This window comes from Dermacentor albipictus, unplaced genomic scaffold (assembly GCF_038994185.2).
Source record: "Dermacentor albipictus isolate Rhodes 1998 colony unplaced genomic scaffold, USDA_Dalb.pri_finalv2 scaffold_100, whole genome shotgun sequence".
Taxonomy (NCBI): domain Eukaryota; kingdom Metazoa; phylum Arthropoda; class Arachnida; order Ixodida; family Ixodidae; genus Dermacentor; species Dermacentor albipictus.
Window position 1 is genome coordinate 163,020 of NW_027225654.1, and position 22,739 is coordinate 185,758.

The window sequence follows — 22,739 nt, forward strand, 5'->3', positions numbered from 1 at the left end:
CATCACTAGTTGGCGGCAGTTGGCGGCACGTCCAGAGCCGGCCCTAAAACGATTTGTTCTGTTCCTGCAGGTGCGCAACTACGTCACAAGAGTTTCAAGTGGTTCATCGGACGTCGGATGCTCTTTTGCACGGATGGCTTCGACGGTGTGGCAGCTCTGCTGAAAAACGTGGAACTTTTCCAGTTCTTCTTGACTTCGGTTCGCGTCACAAGATGGTGCTCTGATCAACAAGCGCCGTCATCGTCCCCATAAAAACGCATCGCTTTCAAGCAGCAAGCGCAGTTGGCGGCACGTCCAGAGCCGGCCCTAAAACGATTTGTTCTGTTCCTGCAGGTGCGCAACTACGTCACAAGAGTTTCAAGTGGTTCATCGGACGTCGGATGCTCTTTTGCACGGATGGCTTCGACGGTGTGGCAGCTCTGCTGAAAAACGTGGAACTTTTCCAGTTCTTCTTGACTTCGGTTCGCGTCACAAGATGGTGCTCTGATCAACAAGCGCCGTCATCGTCCCCATAAAAACGCATCGCTTTCAAGCAGCAAGCGCAGTTGGCGGCACGTCCAGAGCCGGCCCTAAAACGATTTGTTCTGTTCCTGCAGGTGAGCTGGTTTCACTGTAGCAACTTTTCTGTACATTCCATGCCGCCAACTGCAAAACTGTCATTTGCTTGATCTACCGCGTGTGTTCTCTTGTGCGCATGTGTGATGGAAGGAAAAGATTGTGCTCAATGTGGGGTTGATTTTGCCGGCGAAGACCGATGTATGGAATGCTCTAACTGTGCATCGTTGTATCACCTCGGTCAAGAGTGCTCAGGTGTGGCTGAAGGCACATTCTTGTCGATGTGCCCGAAAAAGAGGGAAAAGTGGCGGTGTAAAACATGTAGATCAGCGGATTCTTCCCAAGGCAGTTCTAGCCAGTTAACAGCTATTGCTGAAAAGCTGTCGTTGCTAGATTCTATTCGTGCGAAAGTTGAATCTCTTTCCCTGGTTCCGTCGAAAATAGACGAACTGTTGTGCCTCAAGTCCGAGATCGAAGTAGTGAAAACAAAAATGCAGGAAATACACGACTCGGTCGACTTTCTTTCAAATAAATATGATTCCTTGCTGAAAGGATCAGCAACACGAGAGAAACAGGTCACTGAATTGTCTTCTAGGGTGATGGTACTTGAGGATCAGGTCGCTTCTCAGGCAGCTGTCATTCAAGACCTTAGAGGAGAAATAAATGCCTCTGAACAGTATAGTAGGTCCTCAAACCTCGAAATTCATAACGTACCCCAACTTCCTAGTGAAAACTTGACTACTACTGTTGCTGAACTGGCCGCTCAACTAGGCATTGATTCATTCCTGCCAGGTCACGTAGTAGCTGTGCACCGGTTGCCCAGGAAGAGCAAAACAGCTCCAGTTTTAGTGCGCTTCCTTTCGGCGGGCATACGTGACAGCTGGCTGGCAAAGCGAAAGAAACTGAAATCTCTGGCGAAGGAAAATGAGCCCTCGGTTTTCTTTGTCGAAAACTTGACGAAATACAACAGAGAACTGTTCTGGGAGACAAAGACTAAGGCCAAAGAGGCCGATTTCAAGTTCGTATGGGTGAAACATGGCAAAATTTATGCCCGTAAGAAGGAGGGTGACCCAGTTGTGCGCATAATGAGCCCTTGTGACTTGTCTCGGCTAGTCTGACCTCTTATCCTCTGCTTTGTCTGTTGTAATCTTTTTCCTGATTCATGGCTTCGTGCGAACAATTTCGAGACTTTCCTTCTTTTTCTGTTCTTTTAAAACCAGGTGAAGGCACATTTACTGTTTTTCATGCAAACGTGCGTAGTATTCGCAAGCACTGGAATGAATTTTGTGTCCACGCTGGTGCAGTACGTGATATAGCTGATGTTTTTGTCTTAACTGAAATTAATATTGGGCAGGAACATACTGGTCTCTTTCAACTCCAAGGTTATCACAATCATTTTTTGACGCGCAAGGACGGCCGTGGCGGTGGAATTGCCATTTTCATCAAAAATTGTTGGATTTCAAGTCCTCTGAACATAATTTTCACAAGTGCTGAATCGCTAGCCCTTCGTATTCACACACGATCTTTTGCCATCACATTGCTCGCTATTTATAGGCCGCCAAATCAAAGTGTTAGAAAGTTTGTGGACGAATTGCATCTACTTGCTTTTCCATCTGGTCACGTGTGCATGATAGGTGATGTTAACATTGACGTGCTGAAGAAAGAACGACACATTGTAGCTGATTACTTGAACACGCTTGCTGACGTTGGAATAGATTCTATTATCAACCTTCCCACACGTGTCGAAATTTTGGGTACATCGCTTGTTTCTTCATGCATAGATCACGTCAACGTTCGCACTGAGAACGACCAGGTACTTCCGTTTATTATTGAGCAAAAGCTATCCGATCACTTCTATGTTGGGTGTAGCTTTCTATCGTCTCAGCATGCTGCGGCTAACAACCCAGTATCACAGATAGAGGTTATTGATAAAAGGAAGCTGGACTCGTTGTTGCAAGGCTACGACTGGAAATCTTTCCTAGCAGAAGTTCCTGCCAGTCACCTGTATAAATCTTTTATTACCGTTTATACGCAGGCAGTGCACTCTTGCAAAAACGTAGTCGTCTTAAAGCAACGAAAGCCGAAATGCCCGTGGATAAATGGAAATGCTCTAACCGCGTTAGCTGAAAAAGAACTAGCCTGGGCGCGTTGTCGGCGCTCACCTAATAATCAGTATCTTCGTGAAGCCTATAAGATGGCCCGCAATAAAGTCACTGCTGTGCTTAGAGGTGCCAGGCGACAGCACTTCCAAGGTAAATTTTCTGAATTTAGAAAAAACCCGTCCAAGACTTGGTCCGTGGTTAACGAATTAAGGGGTCGTCCCCGGAAAGGCCCATACCAAACTATTGCGAAGAATTTCGGTCCACCATCTATAACGTTAGCAGACCAATTTAATTCCTTTTTCTCGTCTACTGCAGCAAGCTTGTCCGGTAATACGGCTAGTTATTGTATGCCACAATCGGTAGTTGACTCTGCATTCCTACCTGAGTGTACCGAGGATGATATTCGCTACATCTTATTTAACTTAAAACAGCACAAGTCGGTTGGATTAGATGGCGTATCTGTGGACGTCCTTCGCAGAAATTTCGAGGCCCTGAAGAATGTTCTTTTAGCAATTATAAATAACATTATAACCATGAAAGAAATACCGCCTGGCCTCAAGGAAGCACTTGTAGTTCCTCTCTTCAAAAGCGGACAGGTCAATGTTGTCACAAACTACAGGCCAATTTCGATACTTTCGTGCATTGCTCTTATACTTGAAAAGCATATTTTTCACGTAATGCAGAGCTTCATTGACGCGCACAACATAATGGCGCCTAATCAGTACGGATTTACTTGTGGGCGTGGTACTAGATTAGCATTAGATGAATTAACCGATTTCCTTAATAGTACTCTTGAAATTAGTGCATTCGCTTGTGCATTATTTCTAGACGTATCAAAAGCTTTTGACTCCGTCAACCATGAAATTTTACTTTGTAAACTTCATAGCTATGGCTTCCGAGGGCCTTTTCTAACTTTCCTTAAGAATTATTTGCACGGTCGAATTCAAGTAGTAGTTCTCGGAAATATTAAAAGCAAACCTAGACAGTTGAGCGCTGGAGTTCCCCAAGGGTCGATTTTAGCTCCCCTTTTATTCAACTTCTACGTTAATGATCTCAGTCAAGCAATTTTTCGCTGTCGGGTGTTTCAATACGCAGATGACACGCTTTTAGTATCTCGTCACACTAATTACCATCAAGCCGTGGCTGAATTACAAACTGACACCACAAATGTTATCAGTTGGTACCGTAAAAACTTAATTTCTATTAACCAGAATAAAACTAAATTAGTATGTTTTCACGATCCACTGAAATCTATCCCTGTCATCACTCCACTGTTTCTTCATTCTCCTCTGTGTAACAATTGCTCTTGCTCTCCTATTCCATACCTCTCAAGTGTCAATTATCTCGGTGTTCATTTCGATTCTAACATGTCCTGGAACACTCACTTGGCTAACGTTTGTGAAAGGCTGCGCAAAATAGCCTGCCTACTGCATTCTATTAAAGCACTATGCCCAATTTACGTAAGGAAAACAATAGCACATGCATTAGCGTACAGTGTGCTAAGATATGGAATCTGTTCTTTTTATTTCTGTTCAGTGTTTTGGCGCAATAAAGTTGATTCTTTACTAAAATCCATAATTCGGGCGGTGATGTATGGTGTGCACATTACTAACAATTCCAGTCTTTTTTTCATGCTCGCACATGCCCTCGTTCAGGCTGTTATTCAAAGAAACGGTAATCCTTTTGTATATATGGAACAATGAGTTCTGCCTCCCGTATGTCCCCGCCAGAGCATTACGTACACGTGACCGCTTTACCTTACCAAGAGTAAGGACAAGATATGGCAAACGTGTCCGTGCCTTCTATGTACCTGATGTATTAAATGACCTGCCAGATAAAGTTTTATCTTCCAGCACACGGAAAGAAGTTAAATCTTCTATTTTTGATTTGTATGTGTAATTTGGTTTCTTTTCTTCCTTTCTTTCTTTCTTTCTTTCTTTCTTTCTTTCTTTATTTCTATAGTTTTATTTTTGAGTTTTGTACATAACTGATTTACTGTGCCGCTCCCTAGCTTGCTCCATTCTGCCGAGCGCTGCCCCACAAGCCCATTGTTGGCTTGGGCAGGCTCGTATTTGTATGTAATTTTCGAAATAAATAAATCATTTATATATATATATCACAACATAACAAGCGAGACGCCATGCTGCTACGCTGCTACTGTTGCCGGATTAAAACTGACTACTGTCACCAAGTCTAGCAAGCGTCTCAGGAGCTGGCAACCTCGGCGCGTAGCAACATGGCGGCGCTCTTGAGGTTCCCGATTTTAATGCATGGGCCCTATGGGTAGCTTGTCCTCTAGAGTCAGTATAGTAACTCTATGGTCTGCCGAATGACGCAAACATCTGGCTCATGTCTGGCTCGTCATTCGCCGGTTCGCCTGTCGCTAGGCAACGGAAGTAAGCCGCAAAGTTTAATTTAATTTATACGCAGATATCTTTAATATTTCCGCAAAAGAATAAAAAAATAAAACAATTTCTGTTACTCTCATTTCACATTCTTCTTTTTTTCGATGCTCGCGACCCCAATTCGTCGATGTTAAAAGTATTGGCCTCGAGCTCCACCACTGGAAAAGCTGGCGCCACCGTCGGCGTGACGTGCTAGGAGGGATAACGTGGACATAGCGGCCGCGTCGGCTGCTTCGGGCGCGCCGAAGCTAGCTGAAAACGAGTTTAAATTCCCTCGTACGCTGCGGTCCTCATTTAGTGGCGAAATTTTCCCGCTTCGAGTGTCTCCTTAACAACGCTTGAAAGCACTACAATAGGTAGTGGCTGCCTTTGAAGGCGCGCAACATGGTATGCTCGGTGCCGCAGTGCCGGACGTACGCAACGGAGACCGGTGTCAGCCTTATTCACACGTAGCCGCAGGACAAGGAGCTGCGTGAAGCTTGGCTCGCGAAACATAAAACCGGCAAACAGTCATCGGCTACAACTCGGGTATGCAGCAAGCACAGACGCGAGGAAGATTTCTGCTACGGCGCCCGGTCTGCGATGTTCTGAAAACGCGCACTGAGACGCTCGCCCGAGTCCGCTGCCCGACTAATGTCATGACGGTTTGGTCTATGAACTTGTCGATGCTATAGATACTGGCAAGTTCAGTGGAGTGGAAAGGCAGCGGTAAGAAGCACATTTAAAAAAAGCATGGCATCCCTATTGAAAAATTTGTATGAGAAATTGAACGAGATGTATGCATGTCGCGCAGATTTGACGAGAAATTGAACGAGATGTATGCATGTCGCACAGATTTGACGAGAAATGAACGATATGAAATGCATATTGAACGACCTCTCATAGATTATGGGCGAGATCTGTATGATGTGCTACGCAGACTTTTACGAAGTGCACGAGATTTATACGATATGCGATAAGAATGCATAGAACTTGTATGACATGTGTGCGATGAGTTGTGTAGACCTGACGAGATTATGTATGACGTGTGTGAGGTGGCGTGTGATGTGTACGCACTGTAGTCGTATGAGCAACTTGATCTTTGTAGATGACTATGAATTGCATAAAAAGTGTGTGCACTTAAGTCGTAGTGCATACAAAAGCTCATTAATGACAGTCAGATTTACGAGTTGTTCGTAGTAAATGCAAGAGCGTGATCAATGTGCTGTATGATCACATTGAATCATTGTGACACATATATACCAGCATAAACTACAGAGCAAATAAGAGGTTCAGAGCTCAACTTCTGGAATTTCATCCCCATCAAAGCTGGTGTCGGTACTTTTGATGCAATGATTTTCACTTGGGGACATATTCTCAGATGAACACTTATGGCGATGCTACTGCCTTTGCATGACGCATTCCTCGACCAGCCAGACATGTATCAGCAAACCATCATTGGCTCTCTCTGAAAAAGAACTGAAATTTTTGCGCATGGCTTAACTTATCACAAAATGTATCGCTCTGATTCTTAATCTGTTCACGTGGCTGTGACTCATGTTCTCCGAGTGTATAAGTACGACCTGGTTTTCGACAATAAACAGTGTTGGAAGTTAGCGCTGTGTGTGCCCCTTTGTGTCTTCTCTTGTCCCGTCTTTGAGGATTCTCCCCTTGAAGATGCATTACCAACAAGCCCACATTGCAACCCTCGTGGGCAGCCAGTGTGCACTGGATAGCACAATGATATTGTCAAAAGCTATCAGCAGAGTTTGAATCCTTTGTTCAGAGTAGATCTGCCTAAGATTTTATTGCAATATAGGAGTCAGGTACCATAAAAGTTTCATAATAAAATGTTACATGTTTGTTTGTGCACGCAATAAAATAATCTGGCAATTTGATTATAGCACATTGGAGATGCTTCAAACAAGGACGAGTTGGCAAAGTTTATTGCAAGCAGTTTGATCAGTGATAAATTATGTATGCACTTTGTCACATCCTAATAATATTGCTTGCATCAGAGATATCAGTAAGAGGTAGTATAAGGGCAAACTTGAACCTGCATATTTTCCAAATAGCCAAGTGCGTCAATCACAATACTGTCAGATACAAATCTGCTAAGAGCATGTTAGTGCCTGTTTATGTCCAATTGTAGAAGGCAGGCATGCGATTGGCCATGCATGCCCACATATAAAAATAAAAAGCAGAACCACAAGACAGTGTAAATAGGTTGGTGAACAGATAGCCAAAATAGCAGTCAAAATTCATCGCACTTTGTCACAAATAAATAAATAAATATTGTAATTAAAGAACAATCCCTAAAAATGCCATGTGATCAATTGTGGTAATGATCACAGTTACTGCTGTGAAAAATTATTTGCACTAAGTGTTTCCCAACTTGATGAGAGAGCTTGACCTAGTAAAAAATCCTCATATGTGCACAGCAGTGGCAAAAAACGAGATGAGCGTCGCATCTTGGTGACCATTATCTCCCTACGTACTACACAAAACTGAATTTGAATTTAAAGGAGAAATTACAAAGCAGTTCGTGTGCCAATGATGGTTAAGCGCACTGCAATGCCTTGCCATGCGTTGAAAGCTGACCTCCAAGCAACCAAAATGTAAGTTACCCTACATTGAAGCAGCGTCTCTAAATGACGAATGTGTATCACATTCAGACTGCGATACATAGCGCAGAAAATTACACAGGGACAAGCAGAACACAGGACGAGCGCTAACTTTCAACAATTGATTTATTGCAGCTGGTGAGTATATATATACTCACTGGGACGCCACTACAATAGAACACACTGAAGGGAAGGGGGAAAAGACAGTCATGTGACTATTATGCCCAAAAATTCAAGCTCTTTTCTTGATAAAAATATAGACGGCGTGCTAACGCACTCGTCACCTGCTCTGGCTATCTCAGCTGCTTCCACAATTTCCCTCGTAATCTTATTCTTGTGGCGATAGACAACAACAGTTCGTTCTAATAGCGGGAAGCATGGAGCCTTCGCGTCACATTTTCTACAATGGGCAGCCAGATGCGCATCTATTGCGATGCTCTCCACTTCGTTACTATGCTCCGCCAGACGCACGTTTAAACATCTGAGTATATATATACTCACCAGCTGCAATAAATCAATTGTTGAAAGTTAGCGCTCGTCCTGTGTTCTGCTTGTCCCTGTGTAATTTTTTTGCGCTATGTGTCCCAGTCTGAATGCATCCCACCAACACGCCCTAACTTCTTCCTTGCTAAAGTGTATCACATCCTGGCATTCGCGGACGCAGTCACCAAATGAAAAACACCTTTGCAAATCGCAATAACGACGAATGTCACACGCGTGCGCACACAGACAGAATGCGAGCAGTTTCCGAAAGCACTCGCGAAAGACTGTACGGACGTTCCTACGCGTTCCACGCATATCAGAAGCGCGCGCGCGCGCGCACACGCGCACGCACACACACACACACACACACGCACACGCACAAAAGGCGAGCAGTTTCCGGAAGCACTCGCCAAAGACGGCACGGATGTTTTTACAAAAAAGCAAATCCCGCCGGCGTGGCACCATTTCCCGATGCACAAACAGCACCACTCATTAACAGTACACATCCGTAGAACGGCGCACAGCAAGCCGGAACAAAGCGCACACCAATCGACGCCGAATCCGTCGTCGATTACGCCGCTGAGAAACACGAACACCTTCTAACATTCACAAACCAAACGACGATGTGCTGCGAACTTCAAACAGATTTTACGGCCCTGTCCGCTTGATAGGGCTGCTCCACAGGCTGTCCTCGCTGTTGAAAGCAATGTCAGCAAAGTTGTTGAAAAAGGCCGCCTAAAACACGCAAAAACATGGAAATAATACACCTCTACTACCCAACGTTCTTAGACATACTTCAGTTTCGCAGCTCCCTATGCGAGCCCATTGGCCGACGTGGCCGAAACGGGTGTCACTGAAACCACCGGCGCTGCAGTCGCGTCTTTCGTCATGCGCCGCGCGTCGTCTGCTCCTGCTGCGACGCGTCGTTTGCACCAACAGGCCTGTAAACGCTTATCCGTGGGTAAATGTAGTTTAGATACGCAGTCTGAGTTTTGTGACAAACCTGCCGCGCGTAAGTAACGGAGACATCACGGTGTCTGTGCACTATCGGCGCTGCAGTGACACATCTCTCACGCAGCGCGCATCGTCTACTCCTGCGATGTCATCTCTGCGGTGGGTCGTTTTCCCCAACTGGCCTGTGCCGTTTGCTCTTTGACGACTGTGTTTTGGCTGCTCTAACAATATTTTATGCCAAGGACCTTTGAATGACATGTCTGGCTAGTCTTTAGAAGCTGCAACTACACCGCAAATAAGAGGTCGTGCACTGCGATTCCGCTTTTCAACCAACTTTTTCCCTATAAAAGCGCCACGGTGCTCCCTTCAGCGGGGGCTTTGTTTTTTGCTGCTTATTCTTAAGATGTGTATTCATTAAAGACGGCGAGCGCCTGTGCAGACATAGGGACATTAACGCATCACGCCCAGCAGTCGCTTGAGACAACGCTGCGGTGAATTGATCCACCCCCGTCAACGCTTCGCCTAATAAATTTAATTGACACATGTATTTTTTTATAGTTGTCCGCGGATATTATGGGACGTGCAAATGAGTTGGAAGTGATCTGTGAGCAGTGACAAGGACGAAGTTAAATACTATGAACATATTTATGTCAAAGCTTAATTCATTTTCTTTTTGACGAACAAAACAAACAACAAACACAGTGACACTTTTTATTTACTTTGTGCACAAAAAAGTAATTTTGAGCTACTTTTGCTCAAAGCAATTTTGCCCTCTTTCTGGCTGCTTGCACCTGCTCTGTCAGCGAGTTATCGACGCCAATCAGCACAGGTTATATATGAAATAAACTACGCTAGCTCACCTGTCCATATTTGTGCTTGAGCAAATGGTTGCGTACACACTTCAGTGCATGTGGCACATCACACAGGAAATAAAGGTACGCGCTCTCAGGCAGGCATGGATGTGGAATCTTGTGAGAAGGTGAGGTTACGCTGCCGCTGATTCCCATCTGCTGCCACATCGAGCGATTGTTCCCAGCCCCGTCACTGACTACGGCGATCACCATAGCACCATGTTTATGCAATTGCATTACTGCTTGCAACACCGCTCTGCTAAAATCTTGCCAGGCGCAGCACCTTTCGTGGCAAAGGTGGCAATCGGTTGCACCCAGCTCTCCAGAAGTGGTACGAACATCAGCACGAGCGCATGATCTGCAAGTTGGTCAGTTCCTTCATTTGAAATACCACCGTAGTCCACAAAACCATCAAGTTTGAAGGTTGACTTGTTGAAATCGTACGCCTGGCGTAACTTAATTTCATCCAAAATCAGTGTGCCGAATTTCTTCCCATCTGCTCTGTTGCCCAGCTGTTTTCCAATATATAGCTTCCATACAGAGAGGATTGAAGCATGGTATTCCTTTCAGTATTTGTGTGAGACGGCTCAGGGAGGGCAAGGGCAGCATCTTCATGTCAGACAGAAGCTTATATGCTCGAGGGCTCGCTATCCTCAGCATTAAACAATTCAGAAGCCAGTCCGCATTGTACCGCGCGCCACACGGAGACTTTGCTTTCAACTGTTTAAACGATGTCATAAATGCAAGTCGCTGCAAAGGCGGAAGTTCGGCCAACGCTTCCTCGATTCTGTTATCGGGCATTTCAGAAAGCCTTTTCTTCAGAGCCAAAATTTCCTTCTTTTGCTTTTGATGCGCAGCAGCCGCCCTAAGCAGCCCCTTCTTCACATTGCGTAGTTTCTGATATCGCTTGAGCGTTGCGCTCGGAGCCGTAATGCTCAGTCGAAGTTTCCTCTGTAGACGAAGACAACGCGCGCAGACTAGTTGCTTTGTAAGTACATTGCACTGCTTGTGATGCATATTATCTGATGTCGCCGTGTCACGCTGGGCTGCTTTCACACCCGCACACATGTTCAAGCTCTCTGCTTCTCTCAGGATTCTTTCCACACTTGCAATGCTAGTCGCAGCTCGAAATAGCCTCTTGTGAATTTTGCTGTAGCCGTTTAGGTACCATCCTCTTCAAGCACAACAGTTTTCATTACTCGCAGATGCCCGGCTACCAGTTGCCTCATATAAAATACTCCACATCACTTCTGTGTTGCGTCGTCCTCAACAATTTCGAACTTCCAGAGCGCAGAAGGCAGTGTCACGTACGTGAGATCGTTGAGCGCAAAGTGTGTAGCGCATATTTCTGAAGTTCCTTCTTCCAAGCCCAATAGCAGGTTTGAAGTTGAAGCGCTGTCACTACAAGCTTCGCCCGATGTAGTTGCCGGCACTTGCACTCGTTCTTTTGGTGGACGTCGCTTTCGCTTCACATTTTTTGGCTTTGAGATGTGCTCAGGCAGCCCAGGAAAGAGCCGAGGAAGTGCGCCGGGAGCAAGCATCCATTTCCCGCGAGGAATCATTATTTCTTTGTTACCCACAACATGCTTGCAGTATTTCAAAATGTCGTCGTCCTCAAAGTGGCGTTCACACACTTTTGATTTGTTTGTGAGGCGTTTGTCTTTTCGGTGTAGCATGCGCTCCCAACTTTTAAACTATCCAGCGTCTTGCGGCTGTGCGAAAAAATGGTGACCAGCGGCATCGTGTCCAAGGCCGCTCGTGCAGCCGGGGGCAAAACAGCACGGCATAGGGAACTTCTTGCTGTCATGAGATGCGGAAACGCTTCTTCAAGAAGCTTTTCAAGAGAGCAAATCGCGACACATCACACAACACCTACAAAACGGAGAAGGATAGCGACTGACGGTGCAGCGCAACAAATATGAAACCAGAAGTGAAAGCAGAAGTCAAGTTTCAAGTTCCTTACCAGAAACGCACTTACAATACATAGCTCAAATATCACAATATTTCACAAAGAGGTTCAAAATTAAGAACTGTGAAATAACTACTTCTCAAAATATAAAACAGAAACTACCAGAAATGACGCAACTTCTATCAGAAACGAAACAAAAAGTGACGAAAGACGCGATCGCAGCGCCGCTAGTTCGCGTGACCACCACTTCGGCCATCTCCCAAGCGGAGCTGCGAAACTGAAGTATGTCTAAGAACGTTGTCTACTACCCACGCTACCCATGCGTTCACAGTTACCGGAACCACAGACGGCGAAGTAAACAGTAAAGACGTCATTTCCCTTCATTTCGGACCGAGATTAAGTAGTTTCTAAATTGCGCGACTCTTCCTTTCGAGCAGGGCGCGACTTGTTCCGGGGACTGTGAGGGCGCTGCGGTCGAGCTCTGCACCAAGTGAGCGGCGCTGCTCTGCTGACATGTGCACGTTACTTGCGGGTGTTTGCGCTTCTTCTGCTGTAGCCGATTTTATTTTCTCATTGCGTGTGCCTTGTCACTGTCCTCGGGCACGTGGCTGGCGGTCGAGGTCTTTTGCGTCCGGTCCAAGTTTTGCGCTCATGGAGACGCCAGTACCGGCGACGTGTGGGTCACCAAGCGTCGTGTGCACTTTGGTTTGTAGGCCCACCTTCTTTTCCATCTCACTCCTTTCTTCGGACGTGCACCCTCAGGTATGGTGTCTGTAGAATATTATACTTCAGCTTAAACAACAACAGAAAGAAATAACGGCTGCTTTATTCAGCGAGCACCATGTAAATGCCGAGTGCCGCGACTAACAACCATAACTGTGCCAGGCTATAGCAGACGACGCTCGGATGCTTGGCGCGGAGGTCGATGGCAGTGCCGCGGTGGCGGGAACGGCAGCGGGCTGCATGGTGAAAGAGGGTCTATAGACGTTGTTGCGCCGGGCGGCCGATGTGGTGCTGATCGTTTGATGATATTTACGCGGTGCTTAGAGAACATGTGCTCCTTTTTTGTGTGAATTAACGATCACTAAGCCCTGGGGCCTGTGCAACGCTATTAGCTCGCTGTATGTTTCTTGCGGTGCGCCGTTGTTGATTATCGTAGTGCGGTCAATTCACGCTTCTTTGTCCCCGGCTCATGAGAAGGGAAGCTGTTGTATGCTCTCGTCGCTCCCGCATCGGGTCACAGTGCACGGAAGAATGTGTTGATAGTTGTGCTATCGCGTGCTGTAGTTCGCTGGACGAACTGTTGGTGCAGTCGATGCGGCGTGAACGGACACGAAGGAGCGCTCGCCTCGGAAGGTAAGTTCGGCGCCTGGCGCATTGTTATGGTTCATGTAGTGTACCTTGTCATGCGCAGCAGAAGATGATTAGTACAGCTACAAGAACAATAACAGTGATTCCCAAATGTTCGTTCGATATCGGAGTGCACATTTAGCAAAAGGTTTCACGAAAATTACCCCGAGATTAATGTTGCTAAGAGCTTCATCTATTGTTTTTCTTTTTGTTATGAAGTATGCTAGCGCCGGGTCATCGCTTGGTCTGAACGGGCACAAAAATTCAAGCAGGAAATGTCACTGCTTCTGTACGTAATTTCTTAGCAAGAAATCGTATAGACAATTCTATAAGTACGTTGATGTTTTGCGCAAATGCTTTCACAGCTAACGTTAACGCGCGACGGCATCCAAATGATCTGAATCGTGAGAAGATTTTAGCTTGTATGCAAACTTTGATGCTTATAGATTGTCGCCAAGGCAAACTGTATTTCTTGTGTTTAGTGTTCTGTTTGTTTTCGTGCCTTTGACACGTTGAATAACCGCCTGTGATGTAAGAATGAAATATTTAATTTCTCTAAGCGGATGCAGCTTCTGTAGCTGGCTGTACGAGAGCTTTCCACAATTTGACGCGATGTTGTCAAATCACAAGTTTGCAGTTTCAGCAGTGATTACAATAAGCTGAACATTTATTGTTTAGGGATGTCACAATTTCCTGAGACGGAGGCATCTCTGCACCACATAGGCTGCGGCACTATGCAGCTTGAACAGCACGACAAAGCATCTGATCTGCCTGCTTTGACAAGTTACGTACTAAACGGTCACAGCCATTTATGTGTTCTAGGTTCTGTTCATGCATTTGGTACCTGTCAAATTTTCTGAGTCTCTCATGCAATTTAGAAATTCGTGCTATTCTACAATTTTACTAATGTTCCATTAAGTAATGAGAATGAAGTTCTATTAGTGAAGATGTTCTAAAGCTGTTGAGAAATGGGGTGGCATAGAATTGCGAAAATGCACGAAAAAAATAGTCCTGGCGCTTTGCTTTCTTAATTGCTAGCAATGAAAAATCCCTAATAAAAATAGCAGAGGGACACTTGCTTTAGGTAAGTTTATTAAGATACATTCCAGAAGCAGGCTAAGTTTGCAGCAACAAAAGCACTGAGAAAAACTCACTGATCTAAAAACTGCTTTTCCAAGTGTGCTGCTTGTGTACAGCGTGTCAAGGTAAATAATGGTTAATAATGTATGCATAGAAAAGTGTGGATGCTGAGAGAAAGCTTTAGGAAAGTGCGTGCCGTCTTTCCAACACAGGATTTCTGTCTAGAATTTTTGTAAAATATGAAGTGCACAGGCTGGCAAACAATGTTCAGCACTTTTGCTTTAGATTTTAATGTAGCCAGTTCATTATGTGTCCCTAGTATAGCTTAGCGTCAAGCTTGAAGCTGATCTCTGATGTCACATCAGTTGCAGGATGCAATAACGTGGTATCACAAACTGCTTGTTACGCATGTCAGTCAACCTGGTGCAGTTGTCACAGGTGAGAGTACAACTGAAAGCTGCGCATTCTTTGCCCTTCTGCACACGATGTGGGATAGAGTTTGAACTATGCTATAGTGGCACCATCTCCCTCACCTTCTCTTCCTCACTATTCTGTCAACTTGCAATAATATGCACAACTTTTAGAGGCTTTTTGGTGTTGTCTGCTGAACTTGGCTGATGTGAATTTCAGTAGTTTGGGGTAGCCTCAAAGCTATGCTGTACTTTTCATGCATTTTAAAATGGTCAATTTGACATATGTGATTGGCTGTGGCATTCTGAGAGAAACAAGGCCTTTTGTGAATAATGCATATATGCATTATTAGCATTTTCTAATACTCTTTCAAGAAGCAGCCTATAGGCTGCTCCCCGAAGAAGTGACCACCTTTGCTTACGCTACGTGGCAGTCTGGTCCGGTTTACTTAACCTGTCTGCCATCTATGCTCGAGGAGGAGGAGAGAAGCAAAAAAAGGGACCTTCGATTTATGTTTTTGCACAGATGGCTGATACATTGCACTTTTCTTATCTCGCAGGCTTTGTTAACTCAAAGCTTTCTATGGGCGAATATCAGCATTTCATTCCTATTTATACCTAATAAGAATTACTTTGTTCACAGTGTCACTTTTTATATTATACTTTCGTGAGACTAAGCTCACTTGTTTTAATGCAAGTGTGGCTGGGCCTGCAGAAAGAGTAAGCAGATTACTGTGTTGCTGATCAGTGCTGATCTCCACGTCCAAGCTGGTCCCACAACATCCAGGCACCACTGTGCTTTGCTTCATTGACAAGGTAATATGATATAGACACCTTGCACCTCAGTATCAGTTTTGAGAAATATGCTAAGACACAAGGGTCGGCCTTGGGGATAAATACACTCGTGTTCTTTTTTTTAAGCGTTCTTCTTGCAGTGTTCCTCATTTACATGTTTTCAGAGGATGCTTAAATGCAAACTGCATGGAACTTGTTTATGCCTTAAAGTAGCACTCTTTCACCAAGAAAAAAGCCTTATTTAATGCACAATTGATAAGAAAGGTGAGGAGGTGACAGGACATAACAGTCTAACAGCCATCCAATTTTACTGCTTGCACAGCAATATAAAGTGAGAGGTGAAAGGGCAAGAACAGATAAATCGACAATGTATGTTGCTCACACAACTGCAAAAAGGAGCATGGCTACTATGACACTTGTTTTACAATGATAAATAAGCAGTCTTGCTATCTGATAATCTACTGGAGGGCGAGCCAACTTGCAGATTCTCTGTCACACATATAAGGAAAGGCTCACAAATCTTGCCAGCCTTATGCTCGTAACACATTGCCACAGTTGCATAGTTTTCAAACAAAATAATGCAAGTGAGCTTTGCACTACCCAGTGACCACCAAATGACCTGAGCATTCAGTTAACATGGTTGCAGATCCAGTCATTTATACATTGGCCTGTTTTGCCGACGTGGTGTCTACTGCACGGCAGTGGTATTTATTATCCAACAACACCCTTGTGCTCTACGTACTCTTTCTTGCATGCTTTTTTTTCACAGGTAGTGGAAGATTACTTGATTCCAGAACAATTTGGTTTGTTCTGCACATGATGGTGAACTTTCCAGTCTTATATTAAACATGGAATTGGGTAGGAAGATGTGGTATTTTTTATAGTGCCCTGGTGCATTCAGATTGTGCAGAGGCTTCAAGCTTGTATTGACAGAAATTGGGATGAAGCCATAAGAGGAGAATTGTAAAAGTGTAACGAAAGCCTTCTGATAGATATGCTGAGTTGTGCTGCTGTGGACACTTATTGGTTATCCCTACTGGGTAACGCTGTTAGGGTTATGGATGCTTTTACACTGTAGGGCCTACAAGATGGCTAGCATTACGGAACACATTAAAGCAACTGTTGGGATGCATGTCGTGCTATGGTATCATAATTGGCCCACAAAGTTACCACATTTGCTTACACTATGTGGAAATCTGGTCCAGTTTACTTAACATGACTGCCATCTATGCATGAGGAGGAGAAGGGACTAAAAAATGAAGGGACCTTTGATTAATGTTCTTGTACAGATGGCCCATACATTGCATTTTTCTTGTCTTGCAGGCTTTGTTACTTAAAGCTTTCTACAGGCGAATATCAGCATTTCATACCTAATATGTATTGCTTTATTCACAGTGTCACTTTCTATATTTACCGTATTTACTCTCATAATGATCGCATTCACGTAATGATCGCAACCCTGAATTTTGTCGTCCAAATTCGATTTTTTTTATTTCCTGTGTAATGATTGCACCCCTAACTTGCTGCAGCGATATGTCATGTGCCAAGTCTAGCTATTGATCAAAGCAATCAAAGCAGAAAGCTGGGCTAGTTGGTGTATCATCATTATTCAAAAGACTAGCGCAATATAGCAGGGACAAAGACAGAGGACGACAGGACGAGCGCTAAACATCAACTGGGTTTTTACAGCGAGAGAAGGTACATATATACATTTCGTTGGTGCATGCGCACACAGTGTTAAAATAGTACAAACTCATTCTAATGAAAATGTGGCAGACTGTTCTGTAAGTACATTTTTTCTTTTCTGGACAAGGCAAGTGAAGCGGTGCTGACACAGTTATCACCCTCCCTGTCTATGTGATATGCCTCACTAATCTCGCGCCCCCACCTTGTGCCTCTATTGATGATAGAGGCACAAGGTGGGGGCTATTGATGAGATCATCAATAGCTATAGCTATTGATGATCGCGTTTACCATTTGTCGAATGCTACGCGAACAACTCTTCAAGATAAACCAAGCGGTCTGCATGCACTAAACATTTTTAAGCAGATGCTCGTTTTCATTCCTTTCATCACTTTCCGCACTTCCATGACAAAAAAGCTACAACCAAAATTGCCTTTATTATGTGTAGGCTTTGTAATGGTTGTGGTCAACAACAACAAAAAAGATGCCTTTCGATTCTTCTCATCTGCACTCGTGGGCACGCAAGAAATCACAAGCGGCAACGATAGCAGCCACGTTTATACTGATACGTTAGAAGTGTACCCTATCCATACGCCGACACTTGTAACACAGCTAAGATATTTGCCCACCCTTAGCAGAAATGTGCTGTATTAGGATAGTAGTGAAGACAAATGCCGTAGTTTCCGCAGCATGCCCGCCGTGTCTTTCTATGTCACTGGCAGCTAAGCGTGCCCATCTGTTTCTGCCCCCTCATAGTGGACATGGCGACGTTATTGCCACAAACTTACCGATATTAACGATATTATTCATTACTGATATGGAAGAAACTTTCAATGCAAGTAATGTACTCGAGAGAAAAAAAAAATCGCGTTTGGCGCATTTGGTGTGTTCAGCTTGTTACGCCGGCCGCCACTTTTGTTTCCGTGTCCCGCACTACATACAGTGGCAGCCACCTATTTGTTGCCCTGTTGCCATCCCCCAGCAAATGCGGGATGAAAAAAATTCTTTTTGCGGGAAATTTAACCGGCCTAATGATCACACACCTGATTTTGCGACCATTATTTTTACAAGAAAGTGCGATCATTATGCGAGTAAATACAGTACTCTTGTGGCACCAAGCTCACTTGTTTTATTGCAGGTGTGGCTGGGCCTGCAGAAAAGCTGTAAGCAGACTGCAGTGTTGCTGATCAGTGCTGATCTCCACGTCCAAGCTGGTCCCACAACATCCAGGCACCTCTGTGCTTTCACAAGGTAATATATGTTGTGGACACCTTGCACCTCAGTATCAGTTTTGAGTTTGACTTGATAAATATTTAAGAAGACACAAAGGTTGGCCTTGGTGATAAATACACTCGTGTTCTTTTTTAAAGTGCTTTTTCCGCAGTGTTCCTCATGTACATGTTTTCAGAGGATGTTTACACTCATTAAATGCAAACTGCCATGGAGCTTGTTTAGGCCTCAAACTAGAACTCTTTCACCAAGAAAAAATCCTCATTTAACGCACAATTAATAAGGAAGGTAAGGAGGTGACAGCCAGTGTCTAACTATCCAGTTTGACTGCTTGCCCAGTAATATCAAGTGAGAAGCGAAAGGGCAAGAACAGATAAATCGGCAATGCATGTTGCTTGCACAACTGCGAATGCGACACATGGCATGGCTACTATGAATGCTAATATGACGATAAAAATATTGTAGTTTTTACATTAGCCGGTAAACTAATTAATATTTTGCACCAGCAAACAACCAGTTTGGTAGCTGTAGTTGTTGCACTACTTCAGGAGTAAGATATTATTTTTTGTGAAAATTGAGTAGTGCTGCGGTTAGCGAAGCTATTTCTGCCTGTACAATAAATTAGGCATTTTTAAAGAGGCGGCATATAACAATTGTGTTGCTGTGCCACATAATTAGTAAAGTGAGGGGAGGTTTAAGTAAGCGAAAGAGGAAGATTAACCTTGTCGTACAAACAGATCCTTGTCTGAGCTGTCGTCACTGTGATGCAACGGCTCCCAGATAACTTGGGGGGGGGGGGGGCTAAAATTAGCCTTAAAAAGCTGATGCAATAGTACGAAAAGCCATTGTAGAAAGTGTGGTTGCACCTTTGTTTGACCAGTGCAGTATCGGGGGCAGGGCCAGACAGCAGCTGAAATGTTATGTAATAGAAGCTGTTCATATTCAGTGCTTTAAGGGAGGAGGCTACCTTCGAACACCAACATTTTTGTTTCTTGAGATAACTGAATGAAATTTTCAGGGTACACTCATGGCATAGACATATGAATAACTACAAAGTTTCATGGAGCTACGTACATTGGTACTCAAGTTACAGGAGTATATCAGAATGGTTCACATAGGTTCCTTATGACATGCCTGGAGAACTTGCAAAATGTGTTAGCACTGTCAAATTCAATATGAAGATTCCTGAATAGGTACCAGAGGGCAAGACAGAGCCCTTTTATTAATTTCCTTGCTGAAAAGTTTTAGCACAACATTGAATTTAGTGTTACTAATTAGACTTGCATTAGCCTAATTTTGATTGCTTATAATAAATTCCAGACTCGATAACTTGAAAAAGTGGGCCTGTCTTGCCCTCATAAATTTATTCAGGCACACAATAAAAAAAACCTGGTGGGAATCTGATTAGCGGTTCCAGAGATACTGCTTGCATAAGCAGCCACACCATGAAAAAAATTCATTTCGAGAAAACGGCCCTTGAAGTTTTGACACAACATTTCTGGGTCTAAAATGACCCCGCAGAATAGTTTGCGGTGTCTTTGCAGGCTTTCTTTCTCTGCCGCCTCTCAGTCTTCGCTTGATCTCGCTTCTCAGCCTTTCCCATGCGCAGGGCATCTTTTTCCACGGCTCGATGGATGGCTAGGTGGCCAGGTGTGAGCCCCGCAGACAGAGAAATTTCTTTGGTGGCCCTTTGGTTTCCAGCATTATACCGCATCACTGCATCATTCAGTGCTGACTCCACTGCAATCAGGGATGCATGCTGCTCCTTGGGCATCAGTGACCACAGAACAGAATGAAATGATCCCGATGCATTTTGAGTCTTCGCTCCAAGGCACCGCTGAAGAAGGGAAGGCTCGGAGAGGCGCTGATAAACAGGCAGCATAGCCTCAGCGACATAGCCTGGCAGATTGTACCTGTGCCTTGGTTGTGGTAAGCCATTTGCCTCAGCAGCCTTGTGGCGGCACCATGAGCCAGCGCCCTCTGGGCATAGGTCATGGTGAGGCTCCGCATCGGTGGATGTGATGTGATGGTAGGACGCCATCACTGCACGCTGCATTGCTGCCGCGTCATTCGAGTTGTTTCTCAAAGCCCAGCCATAGTAATCCGTCAGCTTGTCGATCAGAGCCTTTGTCAGCCTTCCTTTCCCTCCCAATGCCTTATCACTCTTTTGCACTAGGTTGCGCAGTGCAGCCCCCATCCTTTTCTGCACGTGATTGAGGCATTTTTCTTTGACAACTGGGACTAGCCCATAAACATTCTCCTTCACAAGGGCAGAGTAGGTGGCACTGTCTCCATCGGACACAATCGTTGTGTAACGGAGGTTGTGCTTTGTCAGTGAACGGGCGAAAAGGATCAAGGCTGCCTCGACCTCCATCCTTCCAGACTTCGCATCAGTGTTTCTTTGGCAGATGTGCTGCTCACGCCAGCTTGAGTACTCGGAGTCTTCTGGTTTGGGTCCTGTTTGACACCCGAGGCACTGGTTTGAGAGGACAACTGCATCCAAGATGAGGCCAGTGTGATACTCTATCACTGCCCCAACTCCAATGTGGGATGTGTGTCCACGCTTGTGCCAGGTGCCATCATAGACCACAGTAATGTCTCTGGTAAATCCTGGGTCCATTCCCTGGTAAACCTTTTTCACAGCAGCTGCTGATTCTGAATAGAAACTCTCCATGCGTTGAGTCTCTGGGCCCCTGAATGTCTTCTTCAGATGTTCCTGGTACGTCTTGTGATGAAGTCCTCTGTGAGATACATTCATAGCAGCCCAAAAGTCATTTACAGCTGTCTGCCCCTTACCAATTTGCTTCATAGCCATAATGGCTCGGATGTTCACCTCAAAAGCATTTCCTGCGTTCTGGCGTGGTGAACTCCAAGAATTAGCAATAATCCCACAATGTGGGCATACCAACTCAAGCTTTGTAGCCAGTCCGAACTGGGTACCTTGTTGAATTGTCAGTCCAGTTGAAAGGCAGCGCTGGCACAAGGTTTTGGAGAGCAGGTGGCCGAACACACACATTTGCACAAGGCAAAATACCTCATCTACGGTAGTAGCAGTGGCAGGTGCGGGATCGGGCGACATCGCTTGAAATTTTCGTAGCGTCGCGGGCGTGGCACCAAGTTTGTTTTTCACAGCATTACGTTGTGCCTCCGCCGCCTCTATCTCCTCCGGCGTCAGAAAGTGCGTTTTCACGCGCACGGTCGACGATGCGTCTTTGCTCACGGCGACAGACGCGAGAGAGGGTGCCGCGGTCGCCGAGGTTGATGCGGTCAGGACAGCAGGCACACTTGAAACGCCGCCTCCTTGCATTGCTGACTCGGAAGGTACGGCGCTGGAAGTGGCAACGCAGACTTCTTCTAGCGGTGTAGCAGAGGCAGCACTGCAGGAAGCGTCTCCGCAATCGCCGGCAACGCGCTTTGCCAACTTCGCCATGCGGACGGCATTCATAGAACGACACCGCGCACCGAACGCATGTTGCGTTTTGAATTTCCGCTTAGGGACCATCGTGAACGGACGCGCGACGATCCGTAGGGTGCACAAAACCGTTCAAAACACGCCACAAGAATCCCGACGGTAGCGAAGACAGCGATCTCGAAAATGGTGAAGAGTAAAGCGAGCGCACAGAGAACGCCGTCAACGGAGCGAGCAGCGGCAGACGACGCGCCGGGGGAGAGACCACGTGTCAGCGTGCCGAGCAGCCAATAGCAGCCACGCTCTCTCCCGCGTTCTCCAGGAGCGCGCGCTTCGTCCAATCACAGCTCGAATTCGAGACGCGGGAACCTCAAACACTGCTTCGAGGCCTCCAATCTCGTGCAAGCCATGCTTCTACCATGCCGCGGCCGCCGCCGGCGAAGGCAACACGGGAAAGGGCAAGCATTCACAAGCAAAACAAGACCAAGATGGCGGCGCTCGGTTCAGCGGCATGGAAATGGCGCGCGCGCGATGTTTGGTTATTTTCGCCGTTCGCTCGCGGCTCGGGGGCTGCCGTGGCCTGTTGTATATCGAATTAGAAGCATTTCCACGGTGAATTAGGCATTAATAATTACAGGAAAGGTAGTTTACAACACGTATAGCCGAAATATATACTTTTTGAAAAATCGTTTTTTTCGCGATTTTTCGACTTTTGAAACCCGCGTCCCCCCTTAACACGCTAACAAAAACTGTCATTTAGTTTCTGTAGTGGTATTAAAGGTGCATTAATCTTTCCTATAAACAATTCTGCACTGGCATCTATGCAGTGTTTTCCATTTGCATATTCCGCAGTGCGGTAGCAAAAAGCTGTGAAATCTGTGTATTCACTTGCATGAGCTGGTTATACTTCATGAATACTT

At 45.3% G+C, this 22,739-nt stretch overlaps 1 protein-coding gene and 1 long non-coding RNA gene across 3 annotated transcripts in view; one reads left to right on the plus strand and one right to left on the minus strand.

The window, feature by feature from the left end:
* Window positions 1–12,369: 12,369 nt before the first annotated feature.
* Window positions 12,370–22,739, plus strand: part of LOC139053365 (uncharacterized) — a 48,648-nt gene continuing 38,278 nt past the window's right edge. For both annotated transcript variants that reach the window (XR_011510437.1, XR_011510436.1), the window contains exons 1-3: window positions 12,370–13,218; window positions 15,401–15,518; window positions 18,319–18,431. This is a non-coding gene — a long non-coding RNA (uncharacterized lncRNA). The remainder of the gene's footprint in view (window positions 13,219–15,400; window positions 15,519–18,318; window positions 18,432–22,739) is intronic.
* LOC139053367 (uncharacterized) lies at window positions 19,834–21,615 on the minus strand. Its single transcript, XM_070530379.1, has one exon. It carries the CDS (start codon window positions 21,487–21,489, stop codon window positions 19,915–19,917), a length of 1,575 nt encoding a protein of 524 aa, XP_070386480.1. The 5' UTR covers window positions 21,490–21,615; the 3' UTR covers window positions 19,834–19,914.